Here is a 27,500-nt window from a genome sequence, read left to right on the forward strand (position 1 = left end):
TTCAGTTCAGCAATATTCTTGGGATGTCTGGTGTGAACTGCTTTCTCGAGGTCATACCACAGCTTCTCAATGGGGTTGAGGTCAGGACTCTGACTGGGCCACTCCAGAAGGCGTATTTTCTTCTGTTGAAGCCATTCTGTTGTTGATTTGCTTCTGTGTTTTGAGTCGTTGTCCTGTTGCATCACCCAACTTCTGTTGAGCTTCAATTGGCGGACAGATTGCCTTACATTCTCCTGGAAAATGTCTTGATAAACCTGGGAATTCATTTATCCTTCGATGATAGCAAGCTGTCCAGGCCCTGAGTCAGTAAAGCAGCCCAAAACCATGATGCTCCCTCCACCAGACTTTACAGTTGGGATGAGGTTTAGATGTTGGTGTGCTATGCCTTTTTTTCTCCACACATAGTGTTGTGTGTTCCTTCCAAACAACTCAACTGTAGTTTTATCTGTCCACAGAATATTTTACCAGTAGCGCTGTGGAACATCCAGGTACTCTTTTGCGAACTTCAGAACTTCTGTGGTGTCCTCCCATGAACACCTATCCTGTTTAGTGTTTTATGTATCGTAGACTCGTCAACAGAGATGTTAGCATGTTCGGTAAGTCTTTAGCTGACACCCTAGGATTCTTCTTAACCTCATTGAGCATTCTGCGCTGTGCTCTGTCATCTTTACAGGACGGCCACTCCTAGGGAGAGTAGCAACAGTGCTGAACTTTCTCCATTTATAGACAATTTGTCTTTCTGTGGACTGATGAACATCAAGGCTTTTAGAGATACTGTTACCCTTTATGCAAGTGCCAGGAGAATTCTGTTCATTTACCAATTAAATGATGTTACTCTCAGTCTGTTATATCAGGATTTGTAAGATACTGATAGAAAAGGAAACAGACAAAGGCCCAGTCTACCACAGTTAAATGTTTATTCACGGGAACGTTCTGACGTGTACAAGTACAGGACCTTCAATTTATAGCGACACACAAATCCGCCCGGCAACAGAGCCTAGGGGAGTACGTGAGAATAGTGTCTTCCTCCCCTCCCCTAAGATAGGGAGAGACCTGGGACTGGGAAGTGTTCCAGCCAAGGTCTCCCCGGATCTGGCTCAGACAGATAGTCTGTCCTCAAAACACTAGACACATTTTTCCCAAAACGTTGATTCTGACTAAAACCACACACAGTATTATAATCTAATCATCGAATGAGTCTAACACTTACACACATGTGTTATAATAATCTAATGATTCAAATTAAGTTCATACCATCACATGGTATCAGACCTATGGTATCAGACCTATGGTATCAGACCTATGGTTTCATACCATCACATGGTATCAGACCTATGGTATCAGACCTATGGTTTCATACCATCACATGATATCAGACCTATGGTACCAGACCTATGGTATCAGACCTATGGTATCAGACCTATGGTTTCATACCATCACATGGTATCAGACCTATGGTATCAGACCTATGGTATCAGACCTATGGTTTCATACCATCACATGGTATCAGACCTATGGTTTCATACCATCACATGGTATCAGACCTATGGTATCAGACCTATGGTTTCATGCCATCACATGGTATCAGACCTATGGTATCAGACCTATGGTTTCATACCATCACATGGTATCAGACCTATGGTTTCATACCATCACATGGTATCAGACCTATGGTTTCATACCATCACATGGTATCAGACCTATGGTATCAGACCTATGGTTTCATGCCATCACATGGTATCAGACCTATGGTATCAGACCTATGGTTTCATACCATCACATGGTATCAGACCTATGGTTTCATACCATCACATGGTATCAGACCTATGGTTTCATACCATCACATGGTATCAGACCTATGGTTTCATACCATCACATGGTATCAGACCTATGGTTTCATACCATCACATGGTATCAGACCTATGGTTTCATACAATCACATTGTATCAGACCTATGGTTTCATACCATCACATGGTATCAGACCTATGGTATCAGACCTATGGTATCAGACCTATGGTATCAGACCTATGGTTTCATACCATCACATGGTATCAGACCTATGGTTTCATACCATCACATGGTATCAGACCTATGGTTTCATACCATCACATGGTATCAGACCTATGGTTTCATACCATCACATGGTATCAGACCTATGGTATCAGACCTATGGTTTCATACCATCACATGGTATCAGACCTATGGTATCAGACCTATGGTTTCATACCATCACATGGTATCAGACCTATGGTTTCAGGACTGTAACATTCTAATCATTTATTAAAACACATTTCCTTATCAGCAAGTCAACGATTCTTAGGTCTTCTGAGATTTCTTTTGTTCGAAGCATGATTCACATCAGGCAATGCTTCTTGTGAATAGCGAACTCAAATTTTGAGAGTGTTTTTTATAGGGCAGGGCAGCTCTAACCAACATCTCCAATCTCGTCTCAATGATTGAACTCCAGGTTAGCTGACTCCTGACTCCAATTAGAATTTGGAGAAGTCATTAGCCTAGAGGGGGGGTTCACATACCTTTTTCCAACCTACACTATGAATGTTTAAATGATGTATTCAATATAGACAAGAAAAAGACAATAATTGATGTGTTATTATTTTAAGAACACTGTGTTTGTCGGCAGGGTAGCTTAGTGGTTAGAGTGTAGAGGCGGCAGGGTAGCCTAGTGGTTAGAGTGTAGAGGCGGCAGGGTAGCCTAGTGGTTAGAGTGTAGAGGCGGCAGGGTAGCCTAGTGGTTAGAGTGTAGAGGCGGCAGGGTAGCCTAGTGGTTAGAGTGTAGAGGCGGCAGGGTAGCCTAGTGGTTAGAGTGTAGAGGCGGCAGGGTAGCCTAGTGGTTAGAGTGTAGAGGCGGCAGGGTAGCCTAGTGGTTAGAGTGTAGAGGCGGCAGGGTAGCCTAGTGGTTAGAGTGTTGGACTAGTAACCGGAACGTTGCAAGTTCAAACCCCCGAGCTGACAAGGTACAAATCTGTCGTTCTACCCCTGAACAGGCAGTTAACCCACTGTTCCTAGGCAGTCATTGAAAGTAAGAATGTGTTCTTAACTGACTTGCCTAGATAAATAAAATATTGTTGGGACTTAGATGAAGAGCAAATCTAATTTTACGACCAATTTATTCAGAAATCCAGATCATTCCAAAGGGTTCACATACTTTATCTTGCCACTGTAGTTTCCTATGGGCCGTGGTCAAAAGCAGTGCACTATACACTATAGAGGGAATAAGGTAACATGTGAGGTCCACCCCAAACCTTTCAGACGGGTAATTTCCCCATGGCAGCGTTCTCTGCACCACCCCCACCCACCCCCCCTCCTCTCCCCACCACCAAGTCAACAACCCAATCCTAGAGCCATTGATGTCGCAGGTCTTCACAAATTCAAAATGTCATCAAATGTCAACATGCACCGGAGATGACGGTAGATTAATGTACGATACGATTTCTATTTGTCTCCGACAAAACAAATTAACATGAGGAATACGCCGCCATGATGACAGGGTTTTGCATCTAAGACGTGTGTGTGTCTGTGTGTGTGTGTGCTCTGAAATTTGTAATTTAGCGTCAGGCTTGAATGGCACCCCGTCAATTCCTATATAGAATCAAGCTCCATCACTGTCTCTTGACAGGAAGCTTTAGAGGAAGAGGAAGAGGATATGAAAGTATACTCTTGAAGCACACTCTTCATACTGTTCACCCACTATAGGCTGCCCAAATGGAAGCCTTTCCCCTCAATTCAGTGCTCTACTTTAGAAGGTCAGCATCCCGGAGTCGCTTCTTCACTGTTGACGTTGAGACTGGACAGAGGAACTCTGCCTAGAAGGCCAGCATCCCGGAGTCGCCTCTTCACTATTGACGTTGAGACTGGACAGAGGAACTCTGCCTAGAAGGTCAGCATCCCGGAGTCACCTCTTCACTGTTGACGTTGAGACTGGACAGAGGAACTCTGCCTAGAAGGTCAGCATCCCGGAGTCGCCTCTTCACTGTTGACGTTGAGACTGGACAGAGGAACTCTGCCTAGAAGGCCAGCATCCCGGAGTCGCCTCTTCACTGTTGACGTTGAGACTTGACAGAGGAACTCTGCCTAGAAGCCCAGCATCCCAGAGTCGCCTCTTCATTGTTGACGTTGAGTCGGGTGTTTTGCAGGGAACTATTTCATGAAGCTGCCAGTTGTGACTCGTGAGGCGTCTGTTTCTCAAACTATACACTCTGATGTACTTGTCCTCTTGCTCAGTTGTGCACCGGGGCCTCCCACTCCTCTTTCTATTCTGGTTAGAGACGGTGTGCGCTGTTCTGTGAAGGGAGTAGTACACAGCACAGCGTTGTACGAGATCTTCAGTTTCTAGGCAAATTTCTCGCATGGAATAGTCTTCATTTCTCAGAACAAGACCGATGAATTTCAGGAGAGTGTTATTTTGTTGCTGGCCATTTTGAGCCTGTAATCGAACCCACAAATGCTGATGCTCCAGATACTCAACTAGTCTAAAGAAGGCCCGTTTTATTGCTTATTTCATCAGAACAACAGTTTTCAGCTGTGCTAACATAATTGCAAAAGGGTTTTCTAATGATCAATTATCCTTTTAAAATGATAAAGTTGGATTAGCTAACACAACGTGCCATTGGAACACAGGAGTGATGGTTGCTGATAATACGGCCTCTGTACGCATCCCATTAAAAATCTGCCGTTTCCAGCTACAATAATAGTCATTTAAAACATTAACAACATCTACACTGTATTTCTGATCAATTTGATGTTATTTTAATGGAAGTAGGAGGGAAGCAGGATGTTATTTTTAAACAAGGACATTTATAAGTGACCCCAAACCTTTTGAACGGTAGTGTGTGTTTATGTAAGGGAAAGGGTGCCATTTGGGACACAGCCGTGCTTTGGCTCTACACGCTTTCAAATGGCAGATCTGGTGAACAGACACAATACTAACTAATACAAGGGATACATGTATTTCAGTGTGTGTGTATGAGAGAGAGAGAGAGAGAGAGAGAGAGAGGAGAGAGAGAGAGAGAGTGTTTCTGTGTGTGTATGAGAGAGAGAGAGAGAGAGAGAGAGAGGAGAGAGAGAGAGAGAGAGAGTGTTTCTGTGTGTGTATGAGAGAGAGAGAGAGCAAGAGAGAGAGTGCGTTTCTGTGTGTGTGTGTGTGTGTGTATGAGAGAGAGAGAGCAAGAGAGGACGAGAGAGAGTGTGTTTCTGTGTGTGTGCATGAGAGAGCGAGAGAGAGTGTGTTTCTGTGTGTGTGCATGAGAGAGCGAGAGGGCGAGAGAGAGTGTGTTTCTGTGTGTGTGCATGAGAGACAGAGAGCGAGAGAGAGTGTGTTGTTGTGTGTGTGTATGAGAGACAGAGAGCGAGAGAGAGAGTGTGTTTATGTGTGTGTGTATGAGAGAGAGAGAGCGAGAGAGAGAGTGTGTTTCTGTGTGTGTGTGTATGAGAGAGAGAGAGAGTGAGAGAGGGCGAGAGAGAGAGTGTGTTTCTGTGTGTGTGTATGAGAGAGAGAGAGCGAGAGAGAGAGTGTGTTTCTGTGTGTGTGTGTATGAGAGAGAGAGAGTGAGAGAGAGCGAGAGAGAGAGTGTGTTTCTGTGCGTGGTAGGCTGAAGAGGCTGAGGGTGAGTGCATCGTGACTGGGTGGTGGTTTGAGTGGGCGTAGGGGAGTAGGGTGGCGGTGGAAGTCGTGTGGTGTGTGTTTGTGTGTGAGAGAGAGAGAGAGAGTGTGTTTCTGTGTGTGTGCATGAGAGAGCGAGAGAGAGAGTGTGTTTCTGTGTGTGTGCATGAGAGAGCGAGAGGGCGTGAGAGAGTGTGTTTCTGTGTGTGTGCATGAGAGACAGAGAGCGAGAGAGAGAGTGTGTTGTTGTGTGTGTGTATGAGAGACAGAGAGCGAGAGAGAGAGTGTGTTTATGTGTGTGTGTATGAGAGAGAGAGAGCGAGAGAGAGAGTGTGTTTCTGTGTGTGTGTGTGTGTATGAGAGAGAGAGAGCAAGAGAGGACGAGAGAGAGTGTGTTTCTGTGTGTGTGCATGAGAGAGCGAGAGAGAGTGTGTTTCTGTGTGTGTGCATGAGAGAGCGAGAGGGCGAGAGAGAGTGTGTTTCTGTGTGTGTGCATGAGAGACAGAGAGCGAGAGAGAGAGTGTGTTGTTGTGTGTGTGTATGAGAGACAGAGAGCGAGAGAGAGAGTGTGTTTATGTGTGTGTGTATGAGAGACAGAGAGCGAGAGAGAGAGTGTGTTTCTGTGTGTGTGTGTATGAGAGAGAGAGAGTGAGAGAGGGCGAGAGAGAGAGTGTGTTTCTGTGTGTGTGTATGAGAGAGAGAGAGCGAGAGAGAGAGTGTGTTTCTGTGCGTGGTAGGCTGAAGAGGCTGAGGGTGAGTGCATCGTGACTGGGTGGTGGTTTGAGTGGGCGTAGGGGAGTAGGGTGGCGGTGGAAGTCGTGTGGTGTGTGTGTGGCAGGCTGAAGAGGCTGAGGGTGAGTGCATCGTGACTGGGTGGTGGTTTGAGTGGGCGTAGGGGAGTAGGGTGGCGGTGGAAGTTGTGTGGTGTGTGTTTCTGTGTGAGAGTGTTGAGCTACGATGTGGGAGAGTAGATACAACTCTGTTAGACGTTTCTTCTATATTATAAAACCGCTGAGAATAACAATCAAGAAAGATAGAAAGAGAAAGAGATAGCAAAACAAAAAGAGAGAGATGGCAAAACAAAAAGAGAGAGAGAGAGATAGCAAAACAAAGAGAGAGAGAGAGAGATAGCAAAACAGAGAGATAGCAAAACAAAGAGAGACAGAGAGATAGCAAAACAAAAGGGAGATACAGCAAAACAAAGAGAAAGAGCGATAGCAAAACAAAGAGAGAGAGATAGCAAAACAAAGAGAGAGAGAGAGAGATAGCAAAACAAAAAGAGAGAGATAGCCAAACAAAAAGAGAGAGAGATAGGAAAACAAAGAAAGAGAGAGATAGGAAAAAAGAGAGAGGCAGCAAAACAAAGAGGGAGAGAGAGATAGCAAAACAAAGAGGGAGAGAGAGATAGCAAAGCAAAGAGGGAGAGAGATAGCAAAGCAAAGAGGGAGAGAGAGATAGCAAAACAAAGAGGGAGAGAGAGATAGCAAAGCAAAGAGGGAGAGAGATAGCAAAGCAAAGAGGGAGAGAGAGATAGCAAAACAAAGAGGGAGAGAGAGATAGCAAAACAAAAAGAGAGAGATAGCAAAACAAAGACAGAGAGAGAGAGAGATAGCAAAACAAAAGAGAGAGATATCAAAACAAAGAGAGAGAGAGATAGCAAAGCAAAGAGGGAGAGAGAGAGAGATAGCAAAACAAAAAGAGAGATAGCAAAACAAAAAGAGAGAGAGAGAGAGAGCAAAACAAAGACCGAGAGAGAGAGAGAGATAGCAAAACAAAGAGAGAGAGAGAGAGATAGCAAAACAAAGACAGAGAGAGAGAGAGATAGCAAAACAAAGAGAGAGAGAGAGAGATAGCAAAACAAAGAGAGAGAGAGATAGCAAAACAAAGAGAGAGAGATAGCAAAACAAAGAGGGAGAGAGAGAGGAAAGACATGAACAGAGAGAGAGAGAGAGATCGGAAAGGAGAGAATGAAGACACAATGATATGAAAAGACAGGAAGGGAGATAGAAGAATAGAAGTAGAACAGAATTTCAAAGTAGACTTCCACATCCACTCTGCTCGACTCGTGGATAACTCAGGTAAACAAAGGTAAACAACGGCAACTTCTGCATTAACTTACACTGCACTGTATACACAAAGAGGTCTCGGCTGTCAATGTCTGTTCCAGTCATGATTACATTATTGACATTTAATTCGCTTTCTCTTTGTTGCTTTTGTTCTGCATACTACATTACTGCCTCTTCAATTTTACGACTCCCTCATTTCAAAGATGAAAGCTTGTAATGCGATTTTTCCCTCTCATTCTCTCTCTCTCAAACGTGCACTTCTTGGTGTCCCCCAGGATAGAGTTTGTAAAACGCTGCATTAGGGCCTAATAGAGTCGTCTGAGTGGTATCTTTGATGTTGTTCGTTAGGGCTGGGAATTTGCGCAGGGGGACCTCACAATACGATTTCATCACCATACTTTGGTGCCGACACGATGTGTATTCTCACGATTCTATATGTATTACGAGATTGATACTGGGATTTTATTGCGAATTGATATTCCAAACATATTTCTCACCGTCTGTCTGCTGCAGAGAGACAAGAGAAAATGAGTTTTGATCAGTCATGGAAATAAAAGTGCTGAAAATATGTGTGTTTATGCTAAAGAAGATGGAGAACAAGCTATAAGATTAAAAGGTTTTGGCATAGGTACAGACTACTTCAACTTTCTGACGCTACCTAGCAACATAAATATAATATCATCCAAAAATATATCAAGCTATGTAACTGTATGGACCCCCCGCTCCCTCTGTCACCATTGGTCATTGATCATGCCTGAGTCTCTGTCACCATTGGTCATTGATCATGCCTGAGTCTCTGTCACCATTGGTCATTGATCATGCCTGAGTCTCTGTCACCATTGGTCATTGATCATGCCTGAGTCTCTGTCACCATTGGTCATTGATCATGCCTGAGTCTCTGTCACCATTGGTCATTGATCATGCCTGAGTCTCTGTCACCATTGGTCATTGATCCTGAGTCTTTCATGGGAGACTTTTCCCCCTTTGAATCAGATGTAGGAGAAAAGCATGCAGACGTTTCAAAAAAGATATGCTACGTTTTATCTAGAAAATGTCTGCCACAACTAGCGAAAGATGACAAGGTGGAGACCGTACCATAGCGGTCATGACTATCCTTCCCCTTATAAATGCAGTCAAGTGTATCCATCTCCTAGTCTGCTCTACCAAGAGGAAGACACACGACAAGACAAATCAGTCTGCGCAGAGATCTGAATAGCATACAATCTACTCTACAGTAGGGTTGCAAAATTCCTGGAACGTTCCAGAAATTCCCAGGTTTTCCAGAAATCTTGGTTGGAGGATTTCCTGGTTCCCTCCTACTTCCTTTAATCTCCCAACAGGGATTTCCTGGTTCCCTCCTACTTCCTTTAATCTCCCAACAGGGATTTCCTGCTTCCCTCCTACTTCCTTTAATCTCCCAACAGGGATTTCCTGGTTCCCTCCTACTTCCTTTAATCTCCCAACAGGGATTTCCTGCTTCCCTCCTACTTCCTTTAATCTCCCAACAGGGATTTCCTGCTTCCCTCCTACTTCCTTTAATCTCCCAACAGGGATTTCCTGGTTCCCTCCTACTTCCTTTAATCTCCCAACAGGGATTTCCTGGTTCCCTCCTACTTCCTTTAATCTCCCAACAGGGATTTCCTGCTTCCCTCCTACTTCCTTTAATCTCCCAACAGGGATTTCCTGCTTCCCTCCTACTTCCTTTAATCTCCCAACAGGGATTTCCTGGTTCCCTCCTACTTCCTTTAATCTCCCAACAGGGATTTCCTGGTTCCCTCCTACTTCCTTTAATCTCCCAACAGGGATTTCCTGCTTCCCTCCTACTTCCTTTAATCTCCCAACAGGGATTTCCTGGTTCCCTCCTACTTCCTTTAATCTTCCAATAGGGATTTCCTGCTTCAATCCTACTTCCTTTAATCTCCCAACAGGGATTTCCTGGTTCCCTCCTACTTCCTTTAATCTCCCAACAGGGATTTCCTGGTTCCCTCCTACTTCCTTTAATCTCCCAACAGGGATTTCCTGCTTCCCTCCTACTTCCTTTAATCTCCCAACAGGGATTTCCTGGTTCCCTCCTACTTCCTTTAATCTTCCAATAGGGATTTCCTGCTTCAATCCTACTTCCTTTAATCTCCCAACAGGGATTTCCTGGTTCCCTCCTACTTCCTTTAATCTCCCAACAGGGATTTCCTGGTTCCCTCCTACTTCCTTTAATCTCCCAACAGGGATTTCCTGCTTCCCTCCTACTTCCTTTAATCTCCCAACAGGGATTTCCTGGTTCCCTCCTACTTCCTTTAATCTCCCAACAGGGATTTCCTGGTTCCCTCCTACTTCCTTTAATCTCCCAACAGGGATTTCCTGGTTCCCTCCTACTTCCTTTAATCTCCCAACAGGGATTTCTGGATTCCCACCTTACAGCAATACCAACCTTACCTGAGATCATCTGTCAAAAAAGCCTAACCTCTCTAGCCCGTTAATCCCTAACCCTGTCATTTACTGACCTTTGCCCTTCGCCCCTTAGAACCCAGAGGACCCAGAGTATGGGTCAGGAGCCCCTGAAGAGGCAGGGGTCATCGTCTGCAGGTCGCGCCCCCCAGCCCCTCTCCGCTCAGGCCATCAAGCACATCTGGGTTCGCACCGCCCTCTTCGAGAAGGTCCTGGACAAGATCGTACAGTACATCGTGGATAACTCCAGGTAAGAAATGAAAAGGCAACTTCTGCATTAACTTACACTGCACTGTATGCAAGGTCGTACAGTACATCGTGGATAACTCCAGGTAAGAAATTAATGGCAACTCACACTGCACTGTATGCAAGGTCGTACAGTACATCGTGGATAACTCCAGGTAAGAAATGAATGGCAACTCACACTGCACTGTATGCAAGGTCGTACAGTACATCGTGGATAACTCCAGGTAAGAAATGAATGGCAACTCACACTGCACTGTATGCAAGGTTGTACAGTACATCGTGGATAACTCCAGGTAAGAAATGAAAAGGCAACTTCTGCATTAACTTACACTGCAAAGAGCTGTAGTTCATCAATGTCTGTTCCATTCATGGTTCCATTATTTTTTAAATTGAATTAGCTTTCTCCCTGAATTAGCTTTTTTCGTCCTGCACTCTACATTACTGCTTCTAATTTCATTCACTGTTTTCTCCTACATTAGGCCTAATGCAGTGTTTCTCATGTTGGACTCACTGCTCTTTTGTTGTTTCTCTACGTGTGTGTGTGTGTGTGTGTGTGTGTGTGTGTGTGTGTGTGTGTGTGTGTGTGTGTGTGTGTGTGTGTGTGGGTGTGTGTGTGTGTGTGTGTGTGTGTGTGCGTGCGTGTGTGTGTGTGTGTTGTCTCTACAGTAAGTACTATGAGAGGGAGTCTCTGATGCATGACACAGTGTTTGGACCCATCCTGGCATGTCTACTGGGTAAGTTTGACTGCGAGCTGTTATAAAAAATGCTACATTCGTTTGTTAAAATGATACATTGGGATGCTATAATGCCCCTATGGAGTGTTATAATGCCCCTATGGAGTGCTATAATGCCCCTATGGAGTGTTATAATGCCCCTATGGAGTGTTATAATGCCCCTATGGAGTGTTATAATGCCCCTATGGAGTGTTATAATGCCCCTATGGAGTGCTATAATGCCCCTATGGAGTGTTATAATGCCCCTATGGAGTGCTATAATGCCCCTATGGAGTGTTATAATGCCCCTATGGAGTGTTATAATGCCCCTATGGAGTGCTATAATGCCCCTATGGAGTGTTATAATGCCCCTATGGAGTGTTATAATGCCCCTATGGAGTGCTATAATGCCCCTATGGAGTGTTATAATGCCCCTATGGAGTGCTATAATGCCCCTATGGAGTGTTATAATGCCCCTATGGAGTGTTATAATGCCCCTATGGAGTGTTATAATGCTACATTGGGTTGTTATAATGATACATTTAGGTGACACAAAAGCACACATTGTAGATACTCTTTTTTGCTTATATTTACTTTCTCCCTCATTCTGCCCCTCTTTTGCCCCCTTCTTTCTCTCTCCTCCCTCTCTCCTCCCTCTCTCCTCCCTCTCTCCCTCCCTCTCTCTCCTCCCTCTCTCCTCCCTCTCTCCTCCCTCTCTCCCTCCCTCTCTCCTCCCTCTCTCCCTCCCTCTCTCCTCCCTCTCTCCCTCCCTCTCTCTCCTCCCTCTCTCCTCCCTCTCTCCTCCCTCTCTCCCTCCCTCTCTCTCCTCCCTCTCTCCCTCCCTCTCTCCTCCCTCTCTCCTCCCTCTCTCCCTCCCTCTCTCCCTCCCTCTCTCCCTCCCCCACCCCTCTCTACCCATCTCCCCCCCTCTCCCCATCTCCCCCTCCTCTCTCTCCCCCTCCCTCTCTCCCCCCTCCCTCTTTCACACTCCCCCTCTCCACCCCCCCAGTGGGTCCCTGTGCTCTGGAGTACACTAAGCTGAAGACGTCCGACCACTTCTGGACGGACCCGTCGGCCAACGAGTTGGTCCAGCGCCACCGGATCCACGGGGCCCACCGGGGCCAGGACGCTTCCCCCAGCAAGAGGCCCGCTCTGGGGGTGAGAGAGGCTGGGTCCCTCGGGGGGCCAGGGAATACATGGGGGCACTTACTGGAGTCGATCAATACAGTACAATACATTCTGTGAGGATTCAACGAGTAGCTATGGCAATAATCATTTCCTGTATAGTTCTTTAACCAGGATAGTCCACTCAGTAACAGTTGTTTTACCCACCTGGTAGTAGCTTCTCAGAAGGGGTTAGACAATAGGGCTAAGTAACTACAGGGTTATTGGTTCAAATCCCCGGTGGGTAAAGAACCCAGTCAGTTTCAATCATGGTCATATGGGCTGCGTATCTAATGACACCCTATTCCGTATATAGTGCACTACTGTTGACCAGGGCCCGAAGGGTACCAGTCACATTCTGTTAAAGGTCCCCAAAGCACACATTTCCCTGTGTTGCTCCTCTTTTCAGCTCGCTGCAATAAACACTCAAAGTGGACAGTTTTATTTCTACGTTCAAAGACTCAATCATAGACACTTTTACTGACACTTGTGACTGCATCGCGTGATGTGTTTTCTCTCTACCATTTTGTCTTTTGTGAAGTTGTTTATGCCCAACAATGTTGGTGCTGCTACCATGTAGTGTTGTTGTCATGTTGTGGAATCTCTCTTTATGTAGTGTTGTGGAGTCTCTATGTAGTGTCTCTCTTTATGTAGTGTTGTGGAGTCTCTATGTAGTGTCTCTCTTTATGTAGTGTTGTGGAGTCTCTATGTAGTGTCTCTCTTTATGTAGTGTTGTAGTGTCTCTCTTTATGTAGTGTTGTAGTGTCTCTCTCTATGTAGTGTTGTTGTCATGTTGTGGAACCTCTCTTTATGTAGTGTTGTGGAGTCTCTATGTAGTGTTGTAGTGTCTCTCTTTATGTAGTGTTGTGTTGTCTCTCTTTATGTAGTGTTGTGGTGTCTCTCTTTATGTAGTGTTGTGGTGTCTCTCTTTATGTAGTGTTGTAGTGTCTCTCTTTATGTAGTGTTGTGTTGTCTCTCTTTATGTAGTGTTGTCTCTCTTTATGTAGTGTTGTTTTGTCTCTCTTTATGTAGTGTTGTAGTGTCTCTCTTTATGTAGTGTTGTGGAGTCTCTATGTAGTGTTGTAGTGTCTCTCTTTATGTAGTGTTGTAGTGTCTCTCTTTATGTAGTGTTGTAGTGTCTCTCTTTATGTAGTGTTGTGGATTCTCTATGTAGTGTCTCTCTTTATGTAGTGTTGTTGTCATGTTGTGGAATCTCTCTTTATGTAGTGTTGTGGAGTCTCTATGTAGTGTCTCTCTTTATGTAGTGTTGTGGAGTCTCTATGTAGTGTTGTTGTCATGTTGTGGAGTCTCTCTTTATGTAGTGTTGTAGTGTCTCTATGTAGTGTTGTAGTGTCTCTCTTTATGTAGTGTTGTGGAGTCTCTATGTAGTGTCTCTCTTTATGTAGTGTTGTGGTGTCTCTATGTAGTGTTGTAGTGTCTCTCTTTATGTAGTGTTGTGGAGTCTCTATGTAGTGTCTCTCTTTATGTAGTGTTGTGGAGTCTCTATGTAGTGTCTCTCTTTATGTAGTGTTGTGGAGTCTCTATGTAGTGTTGTAGTGTCTCTCTTTATGTAGTGTTGTGGAGTCTCTATGTAGTGTCTCTCTTTATGTAGTGTTGTGGAGTCTATGTAGTGTCTCTCTTTATGTAGTGTTGTGGAGTCTCTATGTAATGTCTCTCTTTATGTAGTGTTGTGGAGTCTCTATGTAGTGTTGTAGTGTCTCTCTTTATGTAGTGTTGTGGAGTCTCTATGTAGTGTCTCTCTTTATGTAGTGTTGTGGAGTCTATGTAGTGTCTCTTTATGTAGTGTTGTGGAGTCTCTATGTAGTGTCTCTCTTTATGTAGTGTTGTAGTGTCTCTCTTTATGTAGTATTGTGGAGTCTCTATGTAGTGTTGTGGAGTCTCTATGTAGTGTAGTGTGTCTAGCCTATTTCAATACTCAATAACATAGACCTTTCTCCTGGCCTGTTTCAATTCTCAATAACTTAGACCTTTCCCCTGGCCTGTTTCAATTCTCAATAATGAAGACCTTTCTCCTGGTCTGTTTCAATTCTCAATAACTTAGACCTTTCTCCTGGTCTGTTTCAATTCTCAATAACATAGACCTTTCTCCTGGCCTGTTTCAATTCTCAATAACTTAGACCTTTCCCCTGGCCTGTTTCAATTCTCAATAATGAAGACCTTTCTCCTGGTCTGTTTCAATTCTCAATAACTTAGACCTTTCTCCTGGTCTGTTTCAATTCTCAATAACTTAGACCTTTCTCCTGGCCTGTTTCAATTCGCAATAACATAGACCTTTCTCCTGGTCTGTTTCAATTCTCAATAACATAGACCTTTCTCCTGGCCTGTTTCAATTCTCAATAACATAGACCTTTCTCCTGGCCTGTTTCAATTCTCAATAACATAGACCTTTCTCCTGGCCTGTTTCAATTCTCAATAACATAGACCTTTCTCCTGGCCTGTTTCAATTCTCAATAACATAGACCTTTCCCCTGGCCTGTTTCAATTCTCAATAACATAGACCTTTCTCCTGGCCTGTTTCAATTCTCAATAACTTAGACCTTTCTCCTGGCCTGTTTCAATTCTCAATAACATAGACCTTTCTCCTGGCCTGTTTCAATTCTCAATAACTTAGACCTTTCTCCTGGCCTGTTTCAATTCTCAATAACGTAGACCTTTCTCCTGGCCTGTTTCCCAGATCCGGAAGAGACAGTCCAGCGTCAGCATGTCCGAGGATAAGTTTGCGGCGTCTGCACGGGAATACGTGGAATCTCTTCACCAGAACTCCCGTACTCACCTGCTCTACGGCAAAAACAACGTCCTGGTCCAACCGGTAATATGACACAAGAGTTTTACTACTGTAACATGTAGTGGTATTATTGTTGTACTGTATTTTAGTTCAGGCAAGAAGAGGATCAGCCACCTCTCTGAGCCGGCTTCCTCTCTAAGTTTCTTTCTGCAGTAGGTTCATGCCTTCGAATCAAAGCTAATCTAATGTCATTTGTCACACGTACACATAGTTAGCAGATGTTAATGCGAGTGTAGCGAAATGCTTGTGCTTCTAGTTCCCGACAACGCAGTAATAACCAACGAGTAATCTAACCTAACAATTCCACAACTACTACCTTATACACACAAGTGTAAAGGGATAAAGAATATGTACATAAGATATATGAATGAGTGATGGTACAGAACGGCATAGGCAAGATGCAGTAGATGGTACAGAGTACAGTATATACATATGAGATGAGTAATGTAGGGTATGTAAACAAAGTGTTATAGTTTAAAGTGGCTTCTAGGGAGTGTTTCCTAGCCACTGTGCTTCTACTTCTGCTTTGCATACTCTTTGGGATTTTAGACTGGGTTTCTGTGAAGCTCTTTGTGACAAGTCAAATGCTGATGTTTTAAAAGCTTCGTAAAATACATTTGATTGATTGATTAACTGAACTCAGGGATGGTCAGTAAAGCGTTGGGGTAGTTAGTAAATACACTCTGAGAAAGTTGCTTCCTATATAATCCAGTCTGTTTGTCTCCTCCCTATATAATCCAGTCTGTTTGTCTGCTCCCTATATAATCCAGTCTGTTTGTCTCCTCCCTATATAATCCAGTCTGTTTGTCTCCTCCCTATATAATCCAGTCTGTTTGTCTGCTCCCTATATAATCCAGTCTGTTTGTCTCCTCCCTATATAATCCAGTCTGTTTGTCTGCTCCCTATATAATCCAGTCTGTTTGTCTGCTCCCTATATAATCCAGTCTGTTTGTCTCCTCCCTATATAATCCACTCTGTTTGTCTGCTCCCTATATAATCCAGTCTGTTTGTCTCCTGCCTATATAATCCAGTCTGTTTGTCTGCTCCCTATATAATCCACTCTGTTTGTCTCCTCCCTATATAATCCACTCTGTTTGTCTGCTCCCTATATAATCCAGTCTGTTTTTCTCCTCCCTATATAATCCAGTCTGTTTGTCTGCTCCCTATATAATCCACTCTGTTTGTCTCCTCCCTATATAATCCACTCTGTTTGTCTGCTCCCTATATAATCCAGTCTGTTTGTCTGCTCCCTATATAATCCAGTCTGTTTGTCTGCTCCCTATATAATCCAGTCTGTTTGTCTGCTCCCTATATAATCCAGTCTGTTTGTCTGCTCCCTATATAATCCAGTCTGTTTGTCTGCTCCCTATATAATCCAGTCTGTTTGTCTCCTCCCTATATAATCCAGTCTGTTTGTCTCCTCCCTATATAATCCAGTCTGTTTGTCTCCTCCCTATATAATCCAGTCTGTTTGTCTGCTCCCTATATAATCCAGTCTGTTTGTCTGCTCCCTATATAATCCAGTCTGTTTGTCTGCTCCCTATATAATCCAGTCTGTTTGTCTGCTCCCTATATAATCCAGTCTGTTTGTCTCCTCCCTATATAATCCAGTCTGTTTGTCTCCTCCCTATATAATCCAGTCTGTTTGTCTCCTCCCTATATAATCCAGTCTGTTTGTCTCCTTCCTATATAATCCAGTCTGTTTGTCTGCTCCCTATATAATCCAGTCTGTTTGTCTCCTCCCTATATAATCCAGTCTGTTTGTCTCCTCCCTATATAATCCAGTCTGTTTGTCTCCTCCCTATATAATCCAGTCTGTTTGTCTGCTCCCTATATAATCCAGTCTGTTTGTCTGCTCCCTATATAATCCAGTCTGTTTGTCTCCTCCCTATATAATCCAGTCTGTTTGTCTCCTCCCTATATTTTATTTATTTTTATTTCGCCTTTATTTAACCAGGTAGGCAAGTTGAGAACAAGTTGTCATTTACCAAGATAAAGCAAAGCAGTTCGACACATTCAACAACACAGAGTTACACATTGAATAAACAAACATACAGTAGAAAAATATGTCTATATACAATATGAGCAAATGAGGTGAGATAAGGGAGGTAAAGGCAATAAATAGGCCACGGTGATGAAGTAAATACAATATAGCAAATAAAACACTGGAATGGTAGATTTGACAGTAGATGAGTGTGCAAAGTAGAAAGACTGGGGTGCAAAGGAGCAAAATAAATAAATAAATACAGTAGGGGAAGAGGTAGTTGTTTGGGCTATTTATAGATGGGCTATGTACAGGTGCAGTGATATGTGAGCTGCTCTGACAGCTAGTGCTTAAAGCTAGTGAGGGAGATAAGTGTTTCCAGTTTCAGAGATTTTTGTAGTTCGTTCCAGTCATTGGCAGCAGAGAACTGGAAGGAAAGGCGGCCAAAGGAGAAATTGGCTTTGAGGGTGACAAGTGAGATATACTTGCTGGAACGCGTCTGTTTGTGGAATTGTATAACGGCTCCTCTATGAAACACAATACAGTGTGAAAATGGGCAGAAACTGCTTCTCCAATAGAAATCCTTGATCAAACTTGGCTAGCGAGCGTAGAAACATGTCAAATCAAATCAAATCAAATGTATTTATATAGCCCTTCGTACATCAGCTGATATCTCAAAGTGCTGTACAGAAACCCAGCCTAAAACCCCAAACAGCAAGCAATGCAGGTGTAGAAGCACGGTGGCTAGGAAAAACTCCCTAGAAAGGCCAAAACCTAGGAAGAAACCTAGAGAGGAACCAGGCTATGTGGGGTGGCCAGTCCTCTTCTGGCTGTGCCGGGTGGAGATTATAACAGAACATGGCCAAAATGTTCAAATGTTCATAAATGACCAGCATGGTTGAATAATAATAAGGCAGAACAGTTGAAACTGGAGCAGCAGCACAGTCAGGTGGAAGTTGAAACTGGAGCAGCAGCATGGCCAGGTGGACTGGGGACAGCAAGGAGTCATCATGTCAGGTAGTCCTGGGGCATGGTCCTAGGGCTCAGGTCCTCCGAGAGAGAGAAAGAAAGAGAGAAGGAGAGAATTAGAGAACGCACACTTAGATTCACACAGGACACCGAATAGGACAGGAGAAGTACTCCAGATATAACAAACTGACCCCAGCCCCCCGACACATAAACTACTGCAGCATAAATACTGGAGGCTGAGACAGGAGGGGTCAGGAGACACTGTGGCCCCATCCGAGGACACCCCCGGACAGGGCCAAACAGGAAGGATATAACCCCACCCACTTTGCCAAAGCACAGCCCCCACACCACTAGAGGGATATCTTCAACCACCAACCTACCATCCTGAGACAAGGCTGAGTATAGCCCACAAAGATCTCCGCCACGGCACAACCCAAGGGGGGGGGGGGGCGCCAACCCAGACAGGATGACCGCAACAGTGAATCAACCCACTCAGGTGACGCACCCCCTCCAGGGACGGCATGAGAGAGCCCCAGTAAGCCAGTGACTCAGCCCCTGTAATAGGGTTAGAGGCAGAGAATCCCAGTGGAAAGAGGGAAACCGGCCAGGCAGAGACAGCAAGGGCGGTTCGTTGCTCCAGAGCCTTTCCGTTCACCTTCCCACTCCTGGGCCAGACTACACTCAATCATATGACCCACTGAAGAGATGAGTCTTCAGTAAAGACTTAAAGGTTGAGACCGAGTTTGCGTCTCTGACATGGGTAGGCAGACCGTTCCATAAAAATGGAGCTCTATAGGAGAAAGCCCTGCCTCCAGCTGTTTGCTTAGAAATTCTAGGGACAATTAGGAGGCCTGCGTCTTGTGACCGTAGCGTACGTGTAGGTATGTACGGCAGGACCAAATCAGAGAGATAGGTAGGAGCAAGCCCATGTAATGCTTTGTAGGTTAGCAGTAAAACCTTGAAATCAGCCCTTGCTTTGACAGGAAGCCAGTGTAGAGAGGCTAGCACTGGAGTAATATGATACATTTTTTTGGTTCTAGTCAGGATTCTAGCAGCCGTATTTAGCACTAACTGAAGTTTATTTAGTGCTTTATCCGGGTAGCCAGAAAATAGAGCATTGCAGTAGTCTAACCTAGAAGTGACAAAAGCATGGATTAATTTTTCTGCATCATTTTTGGACAGAAAGTTTCTGATTTTTGCAATGTTACGTAGATGGAAAAAAGCTGTCCTCGAAATGGTCTTGATATGTTCTTCAAAAGAGAGATCAGGGTCCAGAGTAACGCCGAGGTCCTTCACAGTTTTATTTGAGACGACTGTACAACCATTAAGATTAATTGTCAGATTCAACAGAAGATCTCTTTGTTTCTTGGGACCTAGAACAAGCATCTCTGTTTTGTCCAAGTTTAATAGTAGAAAGTTTGCAGCCATCCACTTCCTTATGTCTGAAACACATGCTTCTAGTGAGGGCAATTTTGGGGCTTCACCATGTTTCATTGAAATGTACAGCTGTGTGTCATCCGCATAGCAGTGAAAGTTTACATTATGTTTTCGAATAACATCCCCAAGAGGTAAAATATATAGTGAAAACAATAGTGGTCCTAAAACGGAACCTTGAGGAACACCGAAATTTACAGTTGATTTGTCAGAGGACAAACCATTCACAGAGACAAACTGATATCTTTCCGACAGATAAGATCTAAACCAGGCCAGAACATGTCCGTGTAGACCAATTTGGGTTTCCAATCTCTCCAAAAGAATGTGGTGATCGATGGTATCAAAAGCAGCACTAAGGTCTAGGAGCACGAGGACAGATGCAGAGCCTCGGTCCGATGCCATTAAAATGTCATTTACCACCTTCACAAGTGCCGTCTCAGTGCTATGATGGGGTCTAAAACCAGACTGAAGCATTTCGTATACATTGTTTGTCTTCAGGAAGGCAGTGAAGTTGCTGCGCAACAGCCTTCTCTAAAATTTTTGAGAGGAATGGAAGATTCGATATAGGCCGATAGTTGTTTATATTTTCTGGGTCAAGGTTTGGCTTTTTCAAGAGAGGCTTTATTACTGCCACTTTTAGTGAGTTTGGTACACACGTCACTGGGTCTAATTGTGTGGACCGTCAAATCAAAAGCACTACCTCAATTTAAAGTTGTTTTTGACGAGAATTAATACTCCAGCACCCTCCCCTGTTTACAATTCTCCAGCACTCTCCCCTGTTAATACTCCAGCACCCTCCCTCGTTTTCAACACTCCAGCTCCCTTCTCTGTTTTCAATATTCTACCACCCTCCCCTGTTGTCAATAATCCAGCACTCTCCCCTGTTTTTAATACTCCAGCACCCTCCCATTTTTAATACTCCAGCACCCTCCCTCGTTTTCAATAATCCAGCTCCCTTCCCTGTTTTCAATATTCCAGGACCCTCCCTCGTTTTCAATATTCCAGCTCCCCTGTTTTCAATACTCCATCACCTTCCCCCATTTTCAATACTCTAGCACCCTCCCCTGCTTTCAATACTCTAGGACCCTCCCCTGCTTTCAATACTCCAGTACCCTCCCCTGTTTTTAATACTCCAGTACCCTCTCATTTTCAAATCTCCAGCACCCATCCCTGTTTTCAATACTCCAGCACCCTCCCCTGTTTACAATTCTCCAGCACCCTCCTCCGTTTTCAATAGTCCAGTAGTCTACCCTGTTTTCAAAACTTCAGCACTCTCCCCTGTTAATACTCTAGCGCCCTCCCCAGTTTTCAATACTCCATCACCTTCCCCTGTTTTCAAAACTCCAGGAACCTCCCGTTTTCAATATTCCAGCACCCAGCCCTGCTTTCAATTCTACATTACCCTCCCCTGTTTGCAATAATCCAGCACCCTGCCCTGCTTTCAATACTCCAGCACCATCCCATTTTCAATATTCTAACACCCTCCCCTGTTTTTAATACTTCATCACCCTCCCCCATTTTCAATACTCCAGGACCCTTCCCTGTTTTTAAATCTCCAGCACCCTTCCCTTGTTTTCCATAATCCAGCTCCCTTCCCTGTTTTCAATATTCCAACCTGCTCCCTGTTTTCAATTCTCTAGCACCCTCCCATTTTCAATGCTTCAGCACCCTACCCTGTTTTATATAATTCAGCTCACTTCCCTGCTTTCAATACACCAGCACCCATCCCTGTTTTCAATACACCAGCACCCAGCCCTGTTTTCAATACTCCAGAACCCAGCCCTGCTTTCAATTCTCCAGCACCCTCCCCGGTTTTCAATACTCCACTACCCTCCTATGTTTTCAATACTCCAGCACCCTCCCGTTTTCAATATTCCAGTACCTTCCCCTGTTTTAAATACTCCAGCACCCTTCCCTGTTTTCAATTCTGTAGCATCCTCCCATTGTCAATTATCCAGTACCCTCCCCTGTTTTCAATATTACAGCACCATCCCGTTTTCAATACTCCAGCACCAACTCCTGTTTTCAATAATCCAGCACTCTCCCCTGTTTTTAATATTACAGCACTCTCCCCGTTTTCAATACTCCAGCACCAACCCCCGTTTTCAATACTCCAGCACCAACCCCCGTTTTCAATCTCCAGCACCAACCCCCGTTTTCAATACTCCAGCACCAACCCCCGTTTTCAATAATCCAGCACCCTCCAGTGCTCTCTGTTTTCAATACTTTTCTAAAATGTTTAGACCATTCCTCCATACAGAATCCTTCCAGATACTTGATAACCTTCGTCTGTTCGTCTGTTTGATTACTGTATTGGGCTCTTTGCCTTGCTGGAAGACCCACTTGCGGCCAAGTGTCAGCCTCCTGGTAGAGGCAACCAGGCTTTTGACTAAAACGTCCCTGTACTGGGTAAAGTCCATGATGGCCTTGACCTTAACACAGGCTCCAGGACCAGTAGAAGAAACTAGCTCCGTGACATCATAATATTCACTACCATATTTTACCGTAGGGATGAGGGACATTGCTGCATATGCTTCTTGTTTTTCAATGCTAAACCAACCACTGGTGTGCCTGGCCAAGAGCTTTATTTTTAATTTGACCGTAGCACCGCCTGAAGTTTGATAAACAGCATTGTTACTTAGATTGGAACCGGTGCTTTGATCAGATGACATGAAAATAGAGCTCTTTGCCCCCCAATAGAAGAAAGAGATGGAGGTGTTGCGGGGGTACCTGTCCCTTCACCAGTCAGGGGACAACCTCACTCTGAAGTGGACCCCTAACCAGCTCATCAACGGCACCCTGGGGGACTGTGACCTGGAGAAGAGGTAGGTTCAGCCCTGCAGGACATAAACACGTAGTATATAGAAACATATTGTGGGGTGGTAGACCCTCCTATTTAACTGGTCTGTGACCCACTGAACACATTTCCCGGTCAGAGAGTTAAAGGGGAATGGAAACACTTTAGGAAGTAAATCTATGTACAGTTACAGTTAAATGGCGTTCTAAATCATTCCCCTTTAAGACAACCTCACCATTTAAATTGTTTTAAATTTGATTTAACCTTTATTTAACTAGGCAAGTCAGTTAAGAACTACTTCTTATTTACAATGAAAGTCTACCCGGGAACAGTTGGTTTAACTGCCTTGTTCAGCAGCAGAGCGACAGATTTTTTTTAACCTTGTCAGCTCTGAGATTTGATCCAGCAACATTTTCCGTTGACTGGCCCAACGCTCTAACCACTAGACTACCTGCTAGTTACTAGTCCAACGCTCTAACCACTAGGCTACCTGCTGGTTACTGGCCCAACGCTCTAACCACTAGGCTACCTGCTGGTTACTAGTCCAACGCTCTAACCACTAGGCTACCTGCTGGTTACTGGCCCAACGCTCTAACCGCTAGGCTACCTGCTGGTTACTGGCCCAATGCTCTAACCACTAGACAACCTGCTGGTTACTGGCCCAACGCTCTAACCACTAGGCTACCTGCTGGTTACTGGCCCAACGCTCTAACCACTAGGCTACCTGCTGGTTACTGGCCCAACACTCTAACCACTAGGCTACCTGCTGGTTACTGGCCCAACGCTCTAACCGCTAGGCTACCTGCTGGTTACTGGCCCAATGCTCTAACCACTAGACTACCTGCTGGTTACTGGCCCAACGCTCTAACCACTAGGCTACCTGCTGGTTACTGGCCCAACGCTCTAACCACTAGGCTACCTGCTGGTTACTGGCCCAACACTCTAACCACTAGGCTACCTGCTGGTTACTGGCCCAACGCTCTAACCACTAGGCTACCTGCTGGTTATTGGCCCAACGCTCTAACCACTAGACTACCTGCTGGTTACTAGTCCAACGCTCTAACCACTAGACTACCTGCTGATTACTGGCCCAACACTCTAACCACTAGGCTACCTGCTGGTTACTGGCCCAACGCTCTAACCACTAGGCTACCTGCTGGTTACTAGTCCAACGCTCTAACTACTAGGCTACCTGCTGGTTACTGGCCCAACGCTCTAACCACTAGACTACCTGCTAGTTACTAGTCCAACGCTCTAACCACTAGGCTACCTGCTGGTTACTGGCCCAACGCTCTAACCACTAGGCTACCTGCTGGTTACTAGTCCAACGCTCTAACCACTAGGCTACCTGCTGGTTACTGGCCCAATGCTCTAACCGCTAGGCTACCTGCTGGTTACTGGCCCAATGCTCTAACCACTAGACAACCTGCTGGTTACTGGCCCAACGCTCTAACCACTAGGCTACCTGCTGGTTACTGGCCCAACGCTCTAACCACTAGGCTACCTGCTGGTTACTGGCCCAACACTCTAACCACTAGGCTACCTGCTGGTTACTGGCCCAATGCTCTAACCACTAGACTACCTGCTGGTTACTAGTCCAACACTCTAACTACTAGGCTACCTGCTGGTTACTGGCCCAACGCTCTAACCACTAGGCTACCTGCTAGTTACTAGTCCAACGCTCTAACCACTAGGCTACCTGCTGGTTACTGGCCCAACGCTCTAACCACTAGGCTACCTGCTGGTTACTAGTCCAACGCTCTAACCGCTAGGCTACCTGCTGGTTACTGGCCCAATGCTCTAACCACTAGACTACCTGCTGGTTACTGGCCCAACGCTCTAACCACTAGGCTACCTGCTGGTTACTGGCCCAACGCTCTAACCACTAGGCTACCTGCTGGTTACTGGCCCAACGCTCTAACCACTAGGCTACCTGCTGGTTATTGGCCCAACGCTCTAACCACTAGACTACCTGCTGGTTACTAGTCCAACGCTCTAACCACTAGACTACCTGCTGATTACTGGCCCAACACTCTAACCACTAGGCTACCTGCTGGTTACTGGCCCAACGCTCTAACCACTAGGCTACCTGCTGGTTACTGGCCCAACGCTCTAACCACTAGGCTACCTGCTGGTTACTGGCCCAACACTCTAACCACTAGACTACCTGCTGGTTACTGGCCCAATGCTCTAACCACAAGGCTACCTGCTGGTTACTGGCCCAACGCTCTAACCACTAGGCTACCTGCTGGTTACTGGCCCAATATTCTAACCACTAGACTACCTGCTGGTTACTGGCCCAACACTAACCACTAGACTACCTGCTGGTTACTGGTCCAACACTCTAACCACTAGGCTACCTGCTGGTTACTGGTCCAACACTCTATCCACTAGGCTACCTGCCTCTAACCGCTAGACAATCTGCCTCTAACCACTAGGCAACCTGCCTCCTCTCACTCCTAGGCTACCTGCCTCTCTAACCACTAGGCTACCTGCCTCTAACCACAAGGCTACCTGCCTCCTCTAACCACTAGGCTACCTGCTGGTTACTGGCCCAACGCTCTAACCACTAGACTACCTGCCTCCTCTAACCACTAGACTACATGCCTCCTGTAACCACTAGGCTACCTGCCTCCTCTAACCACTAGGCTACCTGCCTCCTCTAACCACTAGGCTACCTGCCTCCTCTAACCAGTAGGCTACCCCCCTCTCTAACAACTAGGCTACCTGCCTCTAACCTCTATGCTACCTGCCTCTAACAACTAGGCTACCTGCCCCCTCTAACCACTAGGCTACCTGCCCCCTCTAACCACTAGGCTACATGCCTCTAACCACTAGGCTACCTGCCTCCTCTAACCACTAGGCTACCTGCCTCCTCTAACCACTAGGCTATCTGCCTCTAACCACTAGGCTACCTGCCTCTCTAACCACTAGGCTACCTGCCTCTAACCACTAGGCTACCTGCCTCCTCTAAGCACTAGGCTACCTGCCTCTCTAACCACTAGGCTATCTGCCTCTAACCACTAGGCTACCTGCCTCCTCTAACTACTAGGCTACCTGCCTCCTCTAACCACTAGACTATCTGCCTCTAACCACTAGGCTAACAGCCTCTAACCACTAGGCTACATGCCTCTAACCACTAAGCTACCTGCCCCCTCTAACCACTAGGCTACACGCCTCTAACCACTAGGCTACCTGCCTCCTCTAACCACTAGACTATCTGCCTCTAACCACTAGGCTACCTGCCTCCTCTAACCACTAGACTATCTGCCTCTAACCACTAGGCTAACAGCCTCTAACCACTAGGCTACATGCCTCTAACCACTAGGCTACCTGCCCCCTCTAACCACTAGGCTACATGCCTCTAACCACTAGGCTACCTGCCTCCTCTAACTACTAGGCTACCTGCCTCCTCTAACCACTAGACTATCTGCCTCTAACCACTAGGCTACCTGCCTCCTCTAACCACTAGACTATCTGCCTCTAACCACTAGGCTAACAGCCTCTAACCACTAGGCTACATGCCTCTAACCACTAGGCTACCTGCCCCCTCTAACCACTAGGCTATACGCCTCTAACCACTAGGCTACCTGCCTCCTCTAACCACTAGACTATCTGCCTCTAACCACTAGGCTACCTGCCTCCTCTAACCACTAGACTATCTGCCTCTAACCACTAAGCTACATGCCTCTAACCACTAGGCTACCTGCCTCCTCTAACCACTAGACTATCTGCCTCTAACCACTAGGCTAACAGCCTCTAACCACTAGGCTACATGCCTCTAACCACTAGGCTACCTGCCTCCTCTAACCACTAGGCTACATGCCTCTAACCACTAAGCTACATGCCTCTAACCACTAGGCTACCTGCCTCCTCTAACCACTAGACTATCTGCCTCTAACCACTAGGCTAACAGCCTCTAACCACTAGGCTACATGCCTCTAACCACTAGGCTACCTGCCTCTAACCACTAGGCTACCTGCCCCCTCTAACCACTAGGCTACATGCCTCTAACCACTAGGCTACCTGCCTCCTCTAACTACTAGGCTACATGCCTCTAACCACTAGGCTACCTGCCTCCTCTAACCACTAGGCTACATGCCTCTAACCACTAGGCTACCTGCCTCCTCTAACTACTAGGCTACCTGCCTCCTCTAACCACTAGACTATCTGCCTCTAACCACTAGGCTACCTGCCTCCTCTAACCACTAGACTATCTGCCTCTAACCACTAGGCTAACAGCCTCTAACCACTAGGCTACATGCCTCTAACCACTAGGCTACCTGCCCCCTCTAACCACTAGGCTACCTGCCTCCAACCACTAGGCTACCTGCCTCCAACCACTAGGCTACCTGCCTCTAACCACTAGGCTACCTGCCTCTAACCACTAGGCTATCTGCCTCTAACCACTAGGCTACCTGCCTCCTCTAACCACTAGGCTATCAGCCTCTAACCACTAGGCTAACAGCCTCTAACCACTAGGCTACCTTCCTCTAACCACTAGGCTACCTGCCTCCTCTAACCACTAGGCTAACAGCCTCTAACCACTAGGCTAACAGCCTCTAACCACTAGACTATCTGCCTCTAACCACTAGGCTACCTGCCTCTAACCACTAGGCTACATGCCTCTAACCACTAGGCTACCTGCCTCCTCTAACCACTAGGCTATCAGCCTCTAACCACTAGGCTACCTGCCTCCTCTAACCACTAGACTATCTGCCTCTAACCACTAGGCTAACAGCCTCTAACCACTAGGCTACATGCCTCTAACCACTAGGCTACCTGCCCCCTCTAACCACTAGGCTATACGCCTCTAACCACTAGGCTACCTGCCTCCTCTAACCACTAGACTATCTGCCTCTAACCACTAGGCTACCTGCCTCCTCTAACCACTAGACTATCTGCCTCTAACCACTAAGCTACATGCCTCTAACCACTAGGCTACCTGCCTCCTCTAACCACTAGACTATCTGCCTCTAACCACTAGGCTAACAGCCTCTAACCACTAGGCTACATGCCTCTAACCACTAAGCTACATGCCTCTAACCACTAGGCTACCTGCCTCCTCTAACCACTAGACTATCTGCCTCTAACCACTAGGCTAACAGCCTCTAACCACTAGGCTACATGCCTCTAACCACTAGGCTACCTGCCTCTAACCACTAGGCTACCTGCCGCCTCTAACCACTAGGCTACATGCCTCTAACCACTAGGCTACCTGCCTCCTCTAACTACTAGGCTACATGCCTCTAACCACT

General features: G+C 45.8%; 1 protein-coding gene across 1 annotated transcript in view; it reads left to right on the forward strand.

The window, feature by feature from the left end:
- LOC115125359 (small G protein signaling modulator 2-like) overlaps positions 1 to 27,500 on the forward strand; it is a 282,167-nt gene that overhangs the window by 180,962 nt on the left and 73,705 nt on the right. The window contains exons 4-8 of the mRNA XM_065024190.1: positions 10,206 to 10,379; positions 11,042 to 11,109; positions 12,098 to 12,246; positions 14,948 to 15,082; positions 22,146 to 22,270. Of these exons, the coding sequence (XP_064880262.1) occupies positions 10,206 to 10,379; positions 11,042 to 11,109; positions 12,098 to 12,246; positions 14,948 to 15,082; positions 22,146 to 22,270 (651 nt within the window). The remainder of the gene's footprint in view (positions 1 to 10,205; positions 10,380 to 11,041; positions 11,110 to 12,097; positions 12,247 to 14,947; positions 15,083 to 22,145; positions 22,271 to 27,500) is intronic.

Source organism: Oncorhynchus nerka, linkage group LG11, assembly GCF_034236695.1.
Source record: "Oncorhynchus nerka isolate Pitt River linkage group LG11, Oner_Uvic_2.0, whole genome shotgun sequence".
In the NCBI taxonomy this organism is placed as follows: domain Eukaryota; kingdom Metazoa; phylum Chordata; class Actinopteri; order Salmoniformes; family Salmonidae; genus Oncorhynchus; species Oncorhynchus nerka.